A 16,548-nucleotide genomic window follows, 5' to 3' on the forward strand; every position below is an offset into this window, starting at 1 on the left:
GGGGATGGCGCCTGCAGATGGGGGCAGTGTGCAGAGCCCCCTGGCCGCCCCTGCGCCTAGGAGCCAGAGGGACATGCCTGAGGTAAGTGCTGCCTGGAGCCCACACCCCTTCCCCCCAACCCCTACAACCCTACCCCAACCCTGAGCCCCCTCCCTCACCCAAACCCCCTCCCAGAGCCTGCACACCGTCCCACACTCCAAACCCTTTGGCCCCAGCCTGGAACCCTCTCCTGTACCCCAAAACCCCTCATCCCCAACCCCACCCTAGAACCTGTACCCCCAGCTGGAGCCCTCACTCCCTGCCACACCCTAACCTCCTGCCCCAGCCCAATGGAAATGAACAAGTAAGTGAAGGTTGGGGGAAAGCGAGCAATGGAGGGAGGGGGGATGGAATGAGTAGGGATTGGGCCTCGGTGAAGGGGCAGGGCAAGGATGTTCAGTTTTCTGCAGTCAGAAAGTTGGCAACACTACCCATGGATCTGTGGCAGATTCTTCTAGCTCTGGAACTGTGGAAGACAGCCATAAGGCTGCTTTCTGAAAATGCCCTCACCAGCTCTTTTGCATGGTGTAGGCTTAGGGCATGTCAGCATGGTCGTAGCATGCGGTGCTGCAGAGTTTCTAGACAACACTGTGGCTAATTGGCAGCCTGGGGAGTCTGTTATAATACAAGCAGCCCCCTTCCTTCCCCCCAAATTATGCCTGGGGTCTGTCCAGGCCCTGAATTGCCCAGGCCAGCAACCTTTGCTTCTCTCCCTTTGGGCTGCAAGTTCCATGCTGTGCCTCTTAGAGTTGCAGCACAGGATATACCCTTGTCTTCATGTCCATCTGTAAATCATCCCATTTACGTTAGCATTAAACAATAATAAATTATAAGCATTTTTGCAGTAAACTGTAAAAATGTGACATGCAGGGGGAAGAAACACATTACAAAAATCCAAAGTGCTGATAAACTTCACTATAGGTGGAGTGGCAGAAGCACTTATATTAAAATTGCCTAACACTTTCCGTTACCACCCACTATTTTATATATTGATTGCAAGTTGGCCTTAAAAAGAAATGGCTAATACTAGCTACAGTACAAAGATAGTATTTTTGCACTCTAATTTCTGGTTTGTGTACATTGTGAATTAACATATGTCAGACCCCCTAAAACCTACATTTTAGACCATTTCTGCATTTGTGGAGGCTACATGTAGCTACATGCTGAACTGAAAGGCAGGCTGTGTCCACATTCACTGGTGTATGGAGCTACACGCTGCAGTGAAAGGCTCCGGAAGGGGGCAGCAGTTGGGAGCAGCTTCTCACTGCCAGAGCATTTCACTGAAGCAAGAAAAGGCTCTGATGAGGGAGGCAGCAGATAAAGGCTCTAGCAGCTCCCTGCTGCTTGAGCTTTTCCTCTCGCTGCCTCCAACTTGCTAGAAGATTTTGCTGTGGCGAGGAAAGGCTCTGGCAGAGGGGAGGTGCCTGAGTCTTTTCCGTTCACAGTGAAAGGCTCTGGCATCAGGGAGGCAGTGGACACTACACAGTTTAAAATAATAGTGTAGTTATGGAGGAGTGTAGAGAGCCGTGTGGTGTATATAGCCTAGGTTTCAGGCATCTAGGTCATTCTACTCATCTAAGCTATGCCTCACCATCTACACTGCTCTTTATATCCCATGCTGACCAGGTGTGCAGTGTCTGTACTCTAAACACTGCCGTAAGTGTAGAGATGTGTGGCATGCAGCATATAGAAAAGGAAGAAATACATATCTAAAACCTTTTACAAAAGATTAACTTTCTACTAAATGCACATCATAAAGACTTGAACACAAATCCTTTATATACACACAAACAAACTAAACATATTAGTAAATACTATTTCATAAGCATTAGTGACCTTGCTATCAAAAACTTTCAGGATCTCTATCATAGTGAAAATGTTTGTTTATAGCAGCCCATATTTTTAAATCTAATTTGTAACCATTGTTTTATTAAATTGAAAGTCCTTAATTTATATTTGAATGTATTGCGACAAAGTGTGATGAATACTTAGGTAGTATCTACATCTCAACATAACGCGGGAGGTGGGCCCAGGTCAGCTGACTTGGGCTTATGGGGCTATCATTGTGGGGCTATAAAATTACAGTGTAGATGTTCAGGCTTGGACTGGAGCCCTGAGACCCCCAAGGAGTCCCAGAGCCTGGGCTCCAGCCGTAGCACAAACATCTACACTGTTATGTTATAGCCCCACAGCCAGCCCCCAACCCCCCCAGGCCCGAGTCAGCTGACCCAGGCCAGCCACAGGTGTCTTTGCAGTATAAATGTATCCCTATGGCTCTTATACAGTACTACTTTAGTACAAAGAAAACATAGATCCAGAATTTTCAGATACATTCATACATTGCATAAATGTTTCAATATTTTTACCTATCCTAAGCTATTTTTCTCTTTGTCCTTAATTTATAGGTACTACTTCCAGTAGCAATACAATGGTTGCGCCTACAGATGGCAATCTTGACAATAAGCATACAAAAGATAGTATTGAAGAGAAGTAAGTATCTCCTCAAAGAGCAACAATACTGAGTTCTTGACTACTTATAACCAATGCAAATAACTGCAGTCTGATCGATTTCTTAGTTTACACTATATTATTGTTGCAGCCAATCAGATTACATATTCAAATCTCTGTTTCCTGATTGATTTATTAGGAACCGACAATACATATATTTCTTGATCTCTAATTTACTCTTCCAGCTTTGTGGATGCTCCCTGTGTGGCCCTTCTATTTAAATCTATCTGAGCTATAAAAACAGAGCTGCTATAGTATCAGCCCCATAGGATTTGTGGGGCTTTTTGTTTGTTTTTAAAGGTTTTCCTACATGGGGAAATTTACAGCAGAACTATATCTGTAGAATTTCTCCAGTATAACTCCCCATGTTGACACTATTATTCCACTATAAAAGTGCCTTTTTCTGATTTAGTTTTTGTCACTTTGAAAACAGTATCAGCTAAAGCAGAAAAAGGCATTCTTACTCTGGAATAAGAGTGTCCACGCAGAGTTTTATACTGGTATTACTACATTCTTATCCTTATGCCGGTAAACTTTCAGAAGCACACAAGTCCCATGTATAACAAAACAAAAGAAGTTAGGTCTAATGGACAGGACTGTCTGGAGGGCAGTTTGCCTCGAGCCCCCTGTTTGAGAGTGCCCCCAAACACAGTGGTGCTGTGACACCACACTCCAGGTCACAATGCTATTGAAGTTTTGCCCACTGACCCCTTGTCCCCAGTCATGACAGAGGGGCAAGAGGGCCACACCTGAGTGGTGCTGTGATCCCATCAGATCGCAATAACCAGAGCAGGGAGCTGGGTCAAGCCCTGTGAGACAGGAGCTGCTGTTGCCGGGTGAATGTGGGAAGGGCTCATTCTCCAACTGTCCCCCAGCCCTCCCCTCAGTGTTTGTTTTTGTACTGTTGGTGGGGGGCCTCAGTTTCAGATTTTGCCCTGTATCCCCAGAAACCTCTGTGTGGCTCTGCTAAAGGAGAGCTCTCCAGATATTTTTGTTGAAGCCATTCTGTGCAAGATTCTGAACTTTGCTTCTAAGAGATGTAACACAGAACTTGCAGCCCAGGAGGATGGACAGCTCAGGTGGCTTTTAGCCACCTTTGCACCTTCCCAGTCTTCAGCTATTCTTGGGGCTGGAGAGGACTCCAGCTAAGATAGATAGACAATGCTGGAGGCCTGTCTGAGTTCCAGCAGTCCCTCTGGGCTGACTTCTGAGCTGCATCATTGTCCAGAATCTCTGCATGTGTGCATGCTTCAACCACATTTATAATACACACCTTTTACACCCAGACTTGCAAGTGGGGTGGGAGGGTCTTTAGGAAGCAGTCATGTGGCTATCTTCCACAGTGCTTGTGCTAGGGAAATCCTGTACTGGCTGGAAAAGAGTTTTTTAAGGGTCATTTATGCTGCTCTGACCATTTCCTACAGCAAAAAAGGGCCAGAGTTGGGGGGTGAGGATCTCTTCCTGTGAATATCTGTGTCAATTCATATACTGACTTTATGTTTTGGTGAATGATAAGATCAACTTGAGTGTAAGCTCCTTTGGAGTAAGAATCACTCTTGTTATGTTTGTAAAATGCCTAACACACAAGCTCTTAATAATTATTCTTCTTCGAATGATTGCTCATGTTTTATTCCACAGTAGGTGTGCGTGCTCGCCACGTGCACCGGTGCAGGAAGTTTTTCCCTTAGCAGTACCCGTACTGGGGAAGCACCATGGCGACCCCTGGAGTGGCGCCTGTATATCGTGCTATAAGGGGGACCGCGCACTCCCCACACCCTCAGTTCCTTCTTGCCACCAGTGAAGCTAGTTGGAACTTTGTGCTCCAGCTCTGCTGCAGTCCTTCTACTCGACCTTAGTGGTACCGTTCGTGGAATTGTTACTTCAGTTCTTAGAGTGGGCTCGGGGCGACTCCTGTCACCGTTCTATGCCTAGGAGTGACCTGCATGCTGAGTGTCTCCGCTGCCTGGGTGAGACTCACATCAGTGAATGTTGTAAGATCTGCAGGTCATTCAAGTAGTGGACCAAGAAGGAGAGAGACATTAGACTCCGTGCTCTCCTGATGGAATCGGCGTTGGCCCCAACTCCGGCACACCGGGCGGACTTGGCACCTGCCGCCGCATCGTTGGTGCGTAGCAAGGCCCCCTGTACCAGCCGGCACTGCTCCCACTCCAAGAAACAGGGAAAGGACCCTACCTCGCAGCAGCGCCGGGACAAGGAAAGAGGGGAGGCTGGTCCCGCGTCGGGCAGCCCACGGTCCCCCCCCAGGCTCAAGGCCTCCGAGTTGTGTTGAGCAGAGCAGCCCGGCGCCATCCGCACGCGCATCTCCACTGGTGTGGATGCCGTCAAAGCCGGAGGCGATGCAAGCTGTGAAAGACATCATGAGTCTGCTGGTTCCAGGCGCGCAGCAGGTGTCGGGCCCTTGGTCCCACAGCAAGCCTCCATTGAGTGCCCATCAAACCTCTCCTGTGGGTCGCAGTTTCCACTCGGAGGACTGCTCCCCGCAGCGTTCATTGCGCAGCGACCAGTTATCCGGCAGCTCTCGCCCTCCCTCAACGCCGACCAGGCCATCCCAGTCACCGCCCGGACAGGAGTCTCAGGGACCCTCTACACCGCCTGCCAGCAAGAACAGGCGTCGAGAGAGGCATCAGGAACATTTCCCTTCGCGACGCGACTACCGCAGCTGGTCTTGATGGGATAGACGCTGTTGTTCTTGTTCCAGTTCCTGCTCAACTAGACATTGCGCTCGACATTCCCCTCGCGATGCCTTGGCGCAGGGGCACCGGAGCTCCCGCCGCTGTCATGGGTACCAAAGCAGCACTTCGGGCGGGTACCATTCCTCGACATCGAGGTCCAGGTCCCGAGGGAGGCGACATTGCAGGCACCGCTGCTCATACCGTTCCCATGAGACCCTGCGCTTGACGGTGACCTCGGCCTTGGCACCCGGCCGCCCATCCTCGGCTCAGCCGGGACAACTACCACCACCAGGCCCTCAACTGGGTCAGTGGCAAGGGGCCCCATGGCAGAGACAGTAGTGCCAATGGGCACCGTGGCCGCCAATGCCCGCCCAGATGGGGGCCCGCTTGTTCGCCAGAGCATCTCAGGCTCCATCAGCCTCGTCTGGCCGCCTAAGAGACGAATCGGCAGGCCACAAGTCAGCGGACCCACGCCCAGACTTGGATCTGGGGCTTGACCCCCTGGTACCAACCGAAGCCCATGGTTCCGTGCCGGCTCTTTCCCCGGCACCGGACGACACCATAATGGCTCCTCCACCATCAATCCCTCATGAGGATTTTAAGGCGCACCAAGACTTGCTAAAAAGGGTGGCATCCAGCCTCCAACTGCAGGCCGAGGAGATGGAGGGCCCTTCCGATTCCCTCTTTAACGTGTTGTCTCCTTTGGCACTGGGCCGCATGGCTCTGACCCTGCACCAGGGTGTAGCCAACATTTCCAGCACCCTGTGGCAAACTCATGCCTCCTTGGCCCCAATCTCCAAGAAGGCTGAGAGGAAGTACTTTGTGCTGGCCAAGGGCCATGAGTACCTCTGTTCCCACCCGGCACCTAACTCGCTTGTGGTAGAGTCGGTAAATCACAGAGAATGACAGGGCCAGCCTGCACCTACTCCCCAAAATAAGGATGCCAGATGACTGGATTTCTTTGGTAGAAAATATTATTCCTCGGCATGTTTCCAGCTCAGGATAGCCAACCACCAGGCCTTACTGAGCAGATGTGACTTTAACCTGTGGGAGTCTCTGCCTAAGTTTGAGCCTCTCTTCCCAGACTGGGACAGGAAGTACTTTAAGGCTCTAATGGAAGAGGGGGCAGCAGCGGCTAAAGCGGCCCTGCAAGCGGCGTCGGACACAGTCGACAGTGCAGCCCGCTCGATGGCCTCGGCAATTTCCATGCGCAGGGCGTCGTGGCTCCTCCTGTCTGGAGTGTCGACAGAGGCCCAGTCCCTTATTCAAGACCTCCCATTTGATGGGAAAGTGCTCTTCGCCAATCAGATGGATGTCAGACTGCATGGGATGAAGGATTCCTGCACCACCCTGCAGACCTTGGGCCTCTACGTCCCTCTAGCTAAGGACAAGGCCACATCCATCAGCTTAACCTGCGAGGAGCAGATACGAGCCCCTTTCTAAGAGACTGAGAGACCAAAAATGCCGATCTCAGAGGCAGTCCCGCTCCGCCTCTCAGCCTGGGCCCTCTAGGGTCAAGAGGCAGGGAAAGAGGCGGTTTTGACTGTTTGCAGGGGGGCACTGGGCCAGTTGCCAGGGAGACTCCCCAATTCATAGTTTGTGTTCTGCAACTGATTGTCTGCCTTTGCATGGTGTGATCTCATATAACGTTGGACCAGTGGGTCCTCAGCACCATTTCCAAAGGCTACATGTTGCAGTTCACCTCACCTCCACCAAACCACCTCCCCTCCCCTGTAGGTCCGGGGGACCCAGAGCAGGCCCACCTCCTAGGGCAGGAGGTGGACTATATACTGCACCTAGGGGCGGGTGGAAAGAGTACCTGTAGAATTCCAGGGCAAAGGGTTCTACTCCCAGTACTTCGTGATCCTGAAGGCCAAGGGGGGGCCTCAGGCCCATCCTGGACCTGCGGGATCTAAACCGTTTCCTGGCCTGCTCCAAGTTCCGCATGGTGTCCCTGGCCTCTATTATCCCCTCCCTGGACCCCGGGGACTGGTATGCGGCCCTGGACCTTCAGGACGCGTATTTTCACATCTCTATTTTTGACGGGCACAGGCACTTCCTCCGCTTCCTAGTGGGAATAGTCCACTACCAATTCACGGTCCTCTTTTTGACCTATCCATGACACCCAGGGTTTTCACAAAGTGTATGGTTGTGGTAGCGGCCTATCTCAGGCAGGAGTGGGTACAGATCTTCCCAAACCTGGACGATTGGCTTCTCAAGGGTGACTCTCGTTCTGAGGTAAAGACCCACATACAGCTGCTCTGGTCGACATGCTCTGGTCTTGGCCTAGTGGTGAACGAGGCCAAATTAACCTTAGTTCTAGTTCAGCGCATAGAGTTCATTAGGGCGCTGTTGGACTCCTTAAGGGCCACAGCCTCTCTCCCCCGGACAGGTTCGAGACCATAAGAGATCTCATCACCTCAGTCACAGCTTTCCCATTGACAATGGCAAGGGTGTGCCTTCGAATTCTAGGGCATATGGCGGCATGTATGTACGTGGTCCACCATGCCGAGCTCCAAATGAGGCCTCTCCAACTCTGGCTAGCCTTCCAATTCTCCCAGGCCCGGGATGGGCTAGACAAGGTTCTCACAGTTCCGTCCCCGATACTGGCTTCCCTGCAATGATGCTCTTACCCAAGAAATATACTACAAGGGGTTCTCTTTCAGGATGCCAACCCGTCTATGGACCAGGTGACTGATACGTCCGACCTGGGTTGGGGAGCCCACACAGGGAACATGCAAACCTAGGGGACGTGTTCGATCCCAGATTTGTCCCTTCACATAAATGTCAAAGAGCTCAGGGCAGTACGGTTGGCGTGCGTGGTCTTCCACACGCACCTTCGTGGCAAGGTGGTCAGGGTCCTCACGGACAACACTGCTGCCATGTACTACATCAACAGGCGAGGGCTTCCCTAGCCCTCTGCCGGGAAGCCCTGAGCCTATGGGAGTTCTGTATAGCCCACGATATCTCTCTACAGGCCATACACCCTCCCGGGTGTCCGCAATATGCAAGCAGATCGCCTCAGCAGGGTTTTCTTCCCCCAGTACGAGTGGTCGCTCCACTCGGAGGTCACTCACCAGCTCTTCCAAGAGTGGGGAGTTCCCCAGGTTGACCTCTTTGCAACCCGCCAGAACCGGCATTGCCCCCGGTTCTGCTCAAGGGGTGGAGTGGGGAAGGGCGTGATCTCCGATGCGTTCCTCCTGCAGTGGTCAGGCCAGCTCCTTTACGCTTTCCCGCCATTCCCCCTCATCGACAGAGTCCTACAAAAGGTAAAAGCAGACAAGGCGAGGGTCATCCTCATAGCCCCGGCATGGACCCACCAACACTGATATGGGACCCTCCTTCGCCTCTTGGTGCCCCCCCCCCCCCCGAGGACACTGCCGCTTCGCCCGGACCGTCTCTCCAGGATGGGGGTCGCCTCCTCCATCCCAATCTTGCCGCGCTCTATCTGACAGCGTGGTTGCTCCATGGCTAGATGAGGAGGAGGGCAGGTGTTTGGAGCAGGTGAGGCAGGTCCTCCTGGAAAGTAGGAAGCTGTCCACCTGCCGGGCGTACATGGCAAAGTGGTCCAGGTTCTCCAAGTGGGCGAGTGAGCGCGGAGTCTTCTCTTCCTCCGCACCTCTCCAGCTTATCCTGGACTACCTCCTGTCCCTTAGGACTCAGGGACTGGCACCTGCCTCCGTCAGGGTACACCTGGCGGCCATATCGGCCTTCCACCTGCTGGTGCAAGGGCACTCAGTCTTTTCCCACCCTATGACCTCCCGTTTCCTGAGGTGCCTTGACCGTTCATTCACATACGCTAGACCCCCTGTGCTGCAGACCTGAACCTAGTTTTGTCCCAACTCACCGGTCCTCCCCTTTGAGCCCCTGGCCACGTGTTCCTTGTCTCACCTCCCATGGAAGGTAGACTTTCTTGTAGCGATCACGTCGGCCCGACGTGTCTCAGAACTCAGGTCCTTGACCTCAGAACCCCCCTATATGGTCTTCCACAGCGACAAAGTCCAGCTCCGCCCACACCTGGTGTTCCTTCGGAAGGTGGTCTCCGCCTTCCATATGGAACAGAGCATCTTTCTTCCCGTGCTCTGTTCTAAGGCCCATTCCTCCAACGAGGAATGCTGCCTCCACATGCTCCATGTATTTAGAGTGCTGGCCTTTTATCTGGATCGGACCAAGCTGTTCCGGAAATCTTCGCAACATTTTGTTGCCTCGGCCGAGCGGGTGAAAGGGCAACCTATCTTCACCCAGCGTCTTTCCCGTTGGATCACCTCGTGCATATGCACGTGCTATGATCTGGCACTGTACGAGAGCTCAGGCCCCATCAGCTGCCTACATAGCTCATGTCCCTATCCTAGACATTTGTAGAGTGGCTTCTTGGGCCTCTGTTCACACGTTTACTTTGCATTATGCAATTGTCTCCCAGTCTAGGGATGACACTGGGTTCGGCAGGGCAATACTCCATCCTGGCCTATCGTGAACTCCTACCCACCTCCAACAGATATGGCTTGGAATCACCTACTGTGGAATACACATGAGCAATCACTCGAAGAAGAAAGGACAGTTACCTGTTCCGTAACTTGCGTTCTTTGAGATGTGTTTCTCATGTCTATTCCATACTCTGCCCTCCTTCCCCTCTGTTGGAGTTGTCCGGCAAGAAGGAACCAAGGGTGAGGGGAGCGTGCGGTCCCCCTTATAGCGCGAGATACAGGCGCCACTCCAGGGGTTGCCGCAGTGCTCCCCCAGTACGGGTACTGCTAAGGGCAAAACTTTCGGCACCGGTGAACGTGGCAAGCACGCACATCTGCTGTGGAATAGACATGAGCAACACATCTTGAAGAACGCCAGTTATGAAACAGGTAACTGTCCTTTCTGTTTCCCTTTGAGATAACTATTAACATCAGTTTCAGGGACTATTTACCTCTCTATCATGTTTTACTACAAAATATTATGTACTATGAATGTGTTATATAATATGTACATAAACATTGTATTCAGCTATATATTAATGCAGGTGTTTTAAAGAAATATACTGTTGCAACAGATTGTCTCATTGAGATACCTGAGGTGGAATTGATACATTGGAAAGTGCTCCTGACTGATTTAATAGAGGGTGATTGGTTAATTTAGGTACCATATCACAAAAAATTATAATTGTCTTCATAATATAAATTATTTTGCATAATACATGGTTATATTGAAAAGAAACCCTTGTGTAAAGCACTGAATTGCTATATCATTTTACCATGAAACACGCCTGTTATTAACACTCATGTATTCATTTGTTCAGCTATGTGCATCTGGATATCTACAGTGGGTTGAATAGTAATTTGAACCGCCAGCACCACAGGCTAGAATCTCGCTACAGCAGCAGCTCTGGAGGATCATACGAAGAGGAAAAAAGTAATATATGTTTTAAAATATTTGAATGAATATAGGCTAGAATTTTCACAAATATTAAAAACTGTTGGGTAAAGATTATAGGACAAATTCACATGCATTCAGAGAGTGTGACCAGGGACTCTAGGGAACAAGAGATGAGAAGGAAAAAACCATTAGGGACCTAGTATTGTTCATTTATGTATATATGTATTTATTTGTTGTAAAAAGTTATTTTAATAATTAATTTAGCTTTATGATAGGTTGGCTCTTTCCTGTTTAAAAAGCAGGAAAGGGGTGAAAATCCCTTCTCCAATCCCACTTTGCATGCTTGCTATGGAGTATGGGCACACCATCTGTGACTGGTTTTATATCTGCCCCCCCCCCCCCAGTAATGGTTTCTGCCCTGAAGTGCTTACTAATTTAAATAATTATGACAACATTAGGGAAGACCAAACAGAGGCAGGAGATGGGTACGATGTGAACAAGGGTCACAAATTCAAAATCCTAAGCTATTTTAGGGGTAGTGCATACTTTTTTGGGGGGGGGGGAATCTTTGGTTCCTACCTGTATTAAAAAGTGTTCCTTTCTGTTCACCAGCATTACTGAACCCTTCTGTGGGATAATTTTCTGTTTGTTTACTGAACCTATGGCATCTTCAATCCTTACTTATTTGCCTATTGATCTAAAGTTTATGCATCGTTTTATTAGACTCTTTAATTTTTGTCTGAAGTCCCTGCCCAGACACTGTATACTTTAACCCACAGTCTCCCATCCTCCTTCAACAATAACCCCCTTTCCTCATCCTCCCTGAAACGCCAACCCTGGCTATTTTGTGACTTCTCTGTACCCTGCCTATCCTTGCAAATCATAAAGTTCATCTACTTTGTCATTTATCTCCCAGATCCTAAATTCAAATTGATCATCTACCAAAAACAGATGCTTCTTGGTACTGTGTACAAATGATGGAGCAGCATTTTAATGTTTGTGGGTTTCATTTTGATTTCGTCTGTGGCTATACCACTTTTAACCTACATATCTCATTATGAATGGCATATTTAATGTGCAAGTATTATTTTGTTGATGGAATGTGAATTAGAAGTTGAAAACAATGAAGAAAAACCAGTATTTTAAAGGTAAAATTCCAGGAGTGCTTTGCTCATTGCCATACCTTATTTTCATTTTTTTTAAAAAAACTAAAAAGTAACCTGCCTACATTCAATGCATCAGTTGCGAAAACAACTGAGACTCTTGGAAGCAAGGGGGAAATTCAGCATACCCCACCATAGGTGCACAAGTTTCCAAATACCATAGAAATGGCAGGTTCCCACTGCAAATGTGTGGGTTTGGATACAGAGAACATGCAGAACCACACTGCCCTGTCTGCCATAGAAGAGAAGAGAGTATTTGCATCTTGTTCGTGGAGTGGTAGGAAAATGGCTAGTAGAACAGCAAAACGTGTGTATTCACTGGCATAATGAAGGATGCTCAAAAGGCTGGATCTGCCATTTATAGCTAATAGACTGTTGTAGCAGCGGAAATGATCGAGCTACCTCCACCCCATCTACAGTTAAGATACAGAGTTCCATCAAACCCAAGTCCTCAGGCTTCATTAATGGACATGATTTTTTCCTGCTTATATCAGCCTTAATATCAGGACAACAATATCAGGACAGTTATTTTAGTGTGATTCAGTGCTATGCTATCTTCACCACTATCATATTCCTTCCAGCTTTCAGGTCTACCAGAGTCAGAATCTAAGTTACTGTTCTTCAAGTATGTGTCAAAGTGTGGATCCCACTGTAAATATGCATGCACCTCGTGCATGCAAGATCAGATTCTTTTAAATAGCAGTATCCGTAGGGGCCATGCATGCATCCAGAGCAGCCATGACCCTTCCTTAGTTCCCTCTTACGCTTGTGACAGCAAGACAAAACCTAGCGAACATCCAACCACTATTTTTCTTAGAGACTTTAAAATGTTAAAAAGAAAGCTTCATCTTCACATACCCATTGAATTGGACATTCAAAAGAGAAAAGAAGGGGAAAAAAAGAGAAACTGCCTGTGTTTCCCCTGTACAGTGGGGTGAAGTCCTATACTTTTGGCAAACTAAACCTTCAGGGTTCATACCCTGCCCATCCTGTGACACACTGATCCCCATCTAAGATGGACACAGGTGATGTTTTTTTTACCCAGAGGGGAAAGCCACACCCTGCATAGGTTTTGTTCAAGTTCTTTTCCTTCAGGACCTGCAAATAATCCTGGAACTCTTGGCTCGAGGCATATCTGCTAAAGAAGTCCCTGCAGGTCTGTTCATACCCAAAGGTGACAGTCACTAGCAGAGCAAAGCTGGAAAGCCAGCATCAGTCAGCACTCCCTTGAGCACACATCATACCTGCAGATCAGGCAGTGGAAAGAGGGTGAAGAGAGCAGTGGCAGAGCCAGCACCACTGACTTCAGTGCCAACTGCGTCATCGTTGGCAAATAGGGTGACCAGATGAAGAAAATATTGGGACACATTGGGGGGGGGGGTCCACCGGCAGAGGAGGGGGCGACAAGCCGAGTGCTGCCGGCAGAGCGAAATATCGGGACAAATTGCATCCTGACCAAAGATCGGTTGGGACGTGGGTCAACCACCCAAATATTGGGATGGTCCCGACATCTGGTCACCCTGTTGGCAAAGTCCTTAGCACCATAAACCTCAGATCAGACCAACTCAGTACCAATCATCCTGGCATTTGCTTCAGCTGCCTCAGCATCAGCATCCGTGTCCGCACATAGAAGTGATGCTCAATCATTGAGCTGGACAGAGCTCAAATATAGTTCCAAACATGAAGGGAAGTCCTAGAAGGATGTAACGAAACACTTCTCAAAGAACAGATCCTCCAAGTCCTCAATCAGACCAAGAATGGCACAGAGAATGAGAGACTCACTGCTCATCTTGGTGCTGACTTCCTGGAGGTATCCACAATGGAGTCTAGCAAGAGCCCAAGAGACATTTTTCCTGTGTCTACTGGAATTGGCCCTGGAACCATATCACCCTACAGCACCACCGTTTGAAAAGGGAGATATACTCGTCCTCACTGTCACCAGTGTACTTTTCTCTCCAGCATCAAAGAGCCCTCTCCTCTACCTGTAAAAATTGACCCCAAGAAAGTTATTAGAGAGCCCTTATTCAGCCCTCCATCCCAGATGGGGAATGTGAGTGGCACTGAGCTGGCCCCAGATCCCTAAATGGCCCCCTCAAGGATTGAACTCACAACCCTGGGTTTAGCAGGCCAGTGCTCAAACCACTGAGTTATCCCTCCTCCCCTCTCCTGGTTCTATTATGTACAATTAACAGTCCTCCCCAATTATGCATCATCAACAGGGTTTGACCCCTAAACTTCCAACACTGCAGCATAGACCTTTACCACTTCAGCTACAGAACTAACTACAGAACTTCAGCCAGAGTACAGCCAAAGCATTCCATTCCCTCAAGGACTTGAGCCACCCTGTGGTCCTTGGCAATTTACGCACTGGCTCCTTATAGGAAACATGCAAGTACCAGCCCCAGCAGAGGTGCAGAAGATATTGTCCAGCTCCAGAAAGAATGTACATGATGCTGCTTGCCAGACTTCACCTGTGACCACTCAAACTCTGGTTCAGGTTGGTCTGTTCCCCAGTGAAAAACCAAATGAGCAAGAAGGTCATGGTTCTATTCAGACCTCACAGATCTGAAATGATGGAAGGAAACTGAGAACATGCATGGCTAAGTACTGTTCTCTGCCCCTTCCCCGACAATGTCTTGAATCACAGATACCTCAGAGATCCACTTGGACCATCTACAAATGCAAGGAATAGGGTCCCTGGAAGATATGGAGCTCCACATCAGTGTCATGGAGCTCAGAGCCATGAGGCTAGTCTTCCTGTCCTTCCTTCCTGTTCTTCACAATTCCACAATGCAGGTCTTGATGAACATCATGTCAGCAATGCACCACATAAAGAAGCAAGGAGGCACAAGCTCTGGACATGGTGCCACAGATGCAAGTTAACCCTGATGGCTCTTCAGCTCCCAAGAGTCAGCAACAACTTGGTAACCTCTCTGAGCAGATATGTTACCACTCACAAGTGATCACTGCAGAGATCTATCATAGAACTAATTGGGGGGGGGGGGTCCTGTGATAGACCTGTTTGCCACCAAAGACAACACCAAGTGCCAGAATTTTTGTTGCAGAGAGGATATGAGCCTGGGGCTGTTGCCTGATGCCTTCCTTCTGCAGTGGAATCTAGGCCTCTTCTGTGCTGTTCCATCCATTCTCTTGGTCCTTATGGTGATTTCCAAAATTCAAAAGGGACAGCCATGATTGTCCTCATAGGTCTGTACTGGCCAATGCAATTTTGGTTGACGGACATGCTACAGATGTTCATTCAACCACCAGTTCAGCTCCCAGACTGTCTGGATCTGTTTTCACAGCACCGTGGGAAGATACTCCATCCAGACCCACCTGGATGACAACCAGGATGTTGTCTGGTTAAGTACCATGGACAGGGATTGCATTAAACAAGTCCAGGGCATCCTGATACAGAACAGGAAGATATCTACCAGAAGGACTTTTTCATCAAAATGGAAGAGGTTCTCAATAGGGGTGACCCCACATGGCCTGGACCATATGCAGGCTTTGGTATCAAAGGCTCCCAACTACTTCCTGCATCTGAAACAGGTTTTGTTTAGCACCACTAAGGTCCAAGCTGCAGCAATTTCAGATTGCCATCCATGGATAGTCATGCTTGGTCTTCTCTCACCGAATGGTATCGGAGTTCTTGAAGGGTCTGGTAGCTACATTATGCTGGTCAGGGAACTTGCTTCTGCCTGGCACCTCAATGTCATCTTCTTGAGACTCATGGAGCTCCCTTCAAGCCCCTTTCAGAATGCTGCTTACTTCAGCTGGCTCTGAAGACAGTCTCCCTAGTTGCAATCACTTTAGTCAGAAGAGTGAGCAAGCTCCAAATGCTTGTGGTTGATCCCCTCCCTACATCGTATTTCATAGGGTTAATGTGATCCTGAAACCTCACCCTAAATTAATTTCTAAGGTGGTCTCGAATTCTATCTGAATTAATCATTTAACATGCCTCTCTTCTTTGCAGTAAAACTCCTCTTCATTGGGAGAGAAGAAGCAGCACACACTGGGCATTTCCGGAGCCTTTTTTTTTTTAACTACATTGACAGAATCAAACTGTCTTTCTGTTTATTTCTGGCTATAACTGGCCATTCCAAAGGACAGGACATCTCATTACAAAGAATATCTAAGGTGGATAACATAATGTATCTCACTGTCTTTTCAGTTAGCTGGTGTATCTCTCCCACCAAATGCCAAGACTCATCCCACCAGAGCTCAAGCAGTATCCTCTGCCTGCTTCAGAAATGTGCCAGTTTCAGAGATCTGCAAGGCAGCAACATGGAATAACCCACTCATTTTTGTCAAGCACTATGCATTGTATTTAGCTTCTAGAGCAAGTGCCATGATTGGGAGAGCAATTCTACAAACCTGTTGGACTGATGCAGCTGATACTACTAATCCAAGTGTCCAGCAGTGGTGCTATTGCTAGTCACCTACAGTGAAATCCACACTGACAAATACTCGAAGAAAGAACAGTTACCTACAATAACTGTGGTTCTTTGAGGTGTTAGTGTGGATCCCATAACCACCCTCCATCCCCATTTATGGAGTCCTGTGCTTCCCAGGACTTCCCAGGGAACTAAGAGGAGGTAAGAGTTGTTCTACCTTTTATGGGTTTGAATGGGAGCATAAGGAGACACAGGGAGTGTATGTGGCCCTGACAGACACGGTTATTCAAAAGATTCCAATCTTGCATACATGCAGTGCTTGTGTGCTTACAGTGGGATCCACATTGACAACTTCATTTTGAAGACCCACAATTACTGTAGGGTAA

The 16,548-nt window shown here is 48.8% G+C and overlaps 1 protein-coding gene across 20 annotated transcripts in view; it reads left to right on the forward strand.

Moving 5' to 3' along the window:
* The window catches only part of FRYL (FRY like transcription coactivator), a 353,094-nt gene that overhangs the window by 248,655 nt on the left and 87,891 nt on the right, over positions 1-16,548 (forward strand). For all 20 annotated transcript variants that reach the window (XM_039539634.1, XM_039539632.1, XM_039539630.1 and 17 more), the window contains 2 exons: positions 2,446-2,530; positions 10,526-10,638. In XM_039539634.1, the coding sequence (XP_039395568.1) occupies positions 2,446-2,530; positions 10,526-10,638 (198 nt within the window). The remainder of the gene's footprint in view (positions 1-2,445; positions 2,531-10,525; positions 10,639-16,548) is intronic.

The sequence above is a fragment of the Mauremys reevesii genome, linkage group 5, assembly GCF_016161935.1.
Source record: "Mauremys reevesii isolate NIE-2019 linkage group 5, ASM1616193v1, whole genome shotgun sequence".
Taxonomy (NCBI): Eukaryota; Metazoa; Chordata; order Testudines; family Geoemydidae; genus Mauremys; species Mauremys reevesii.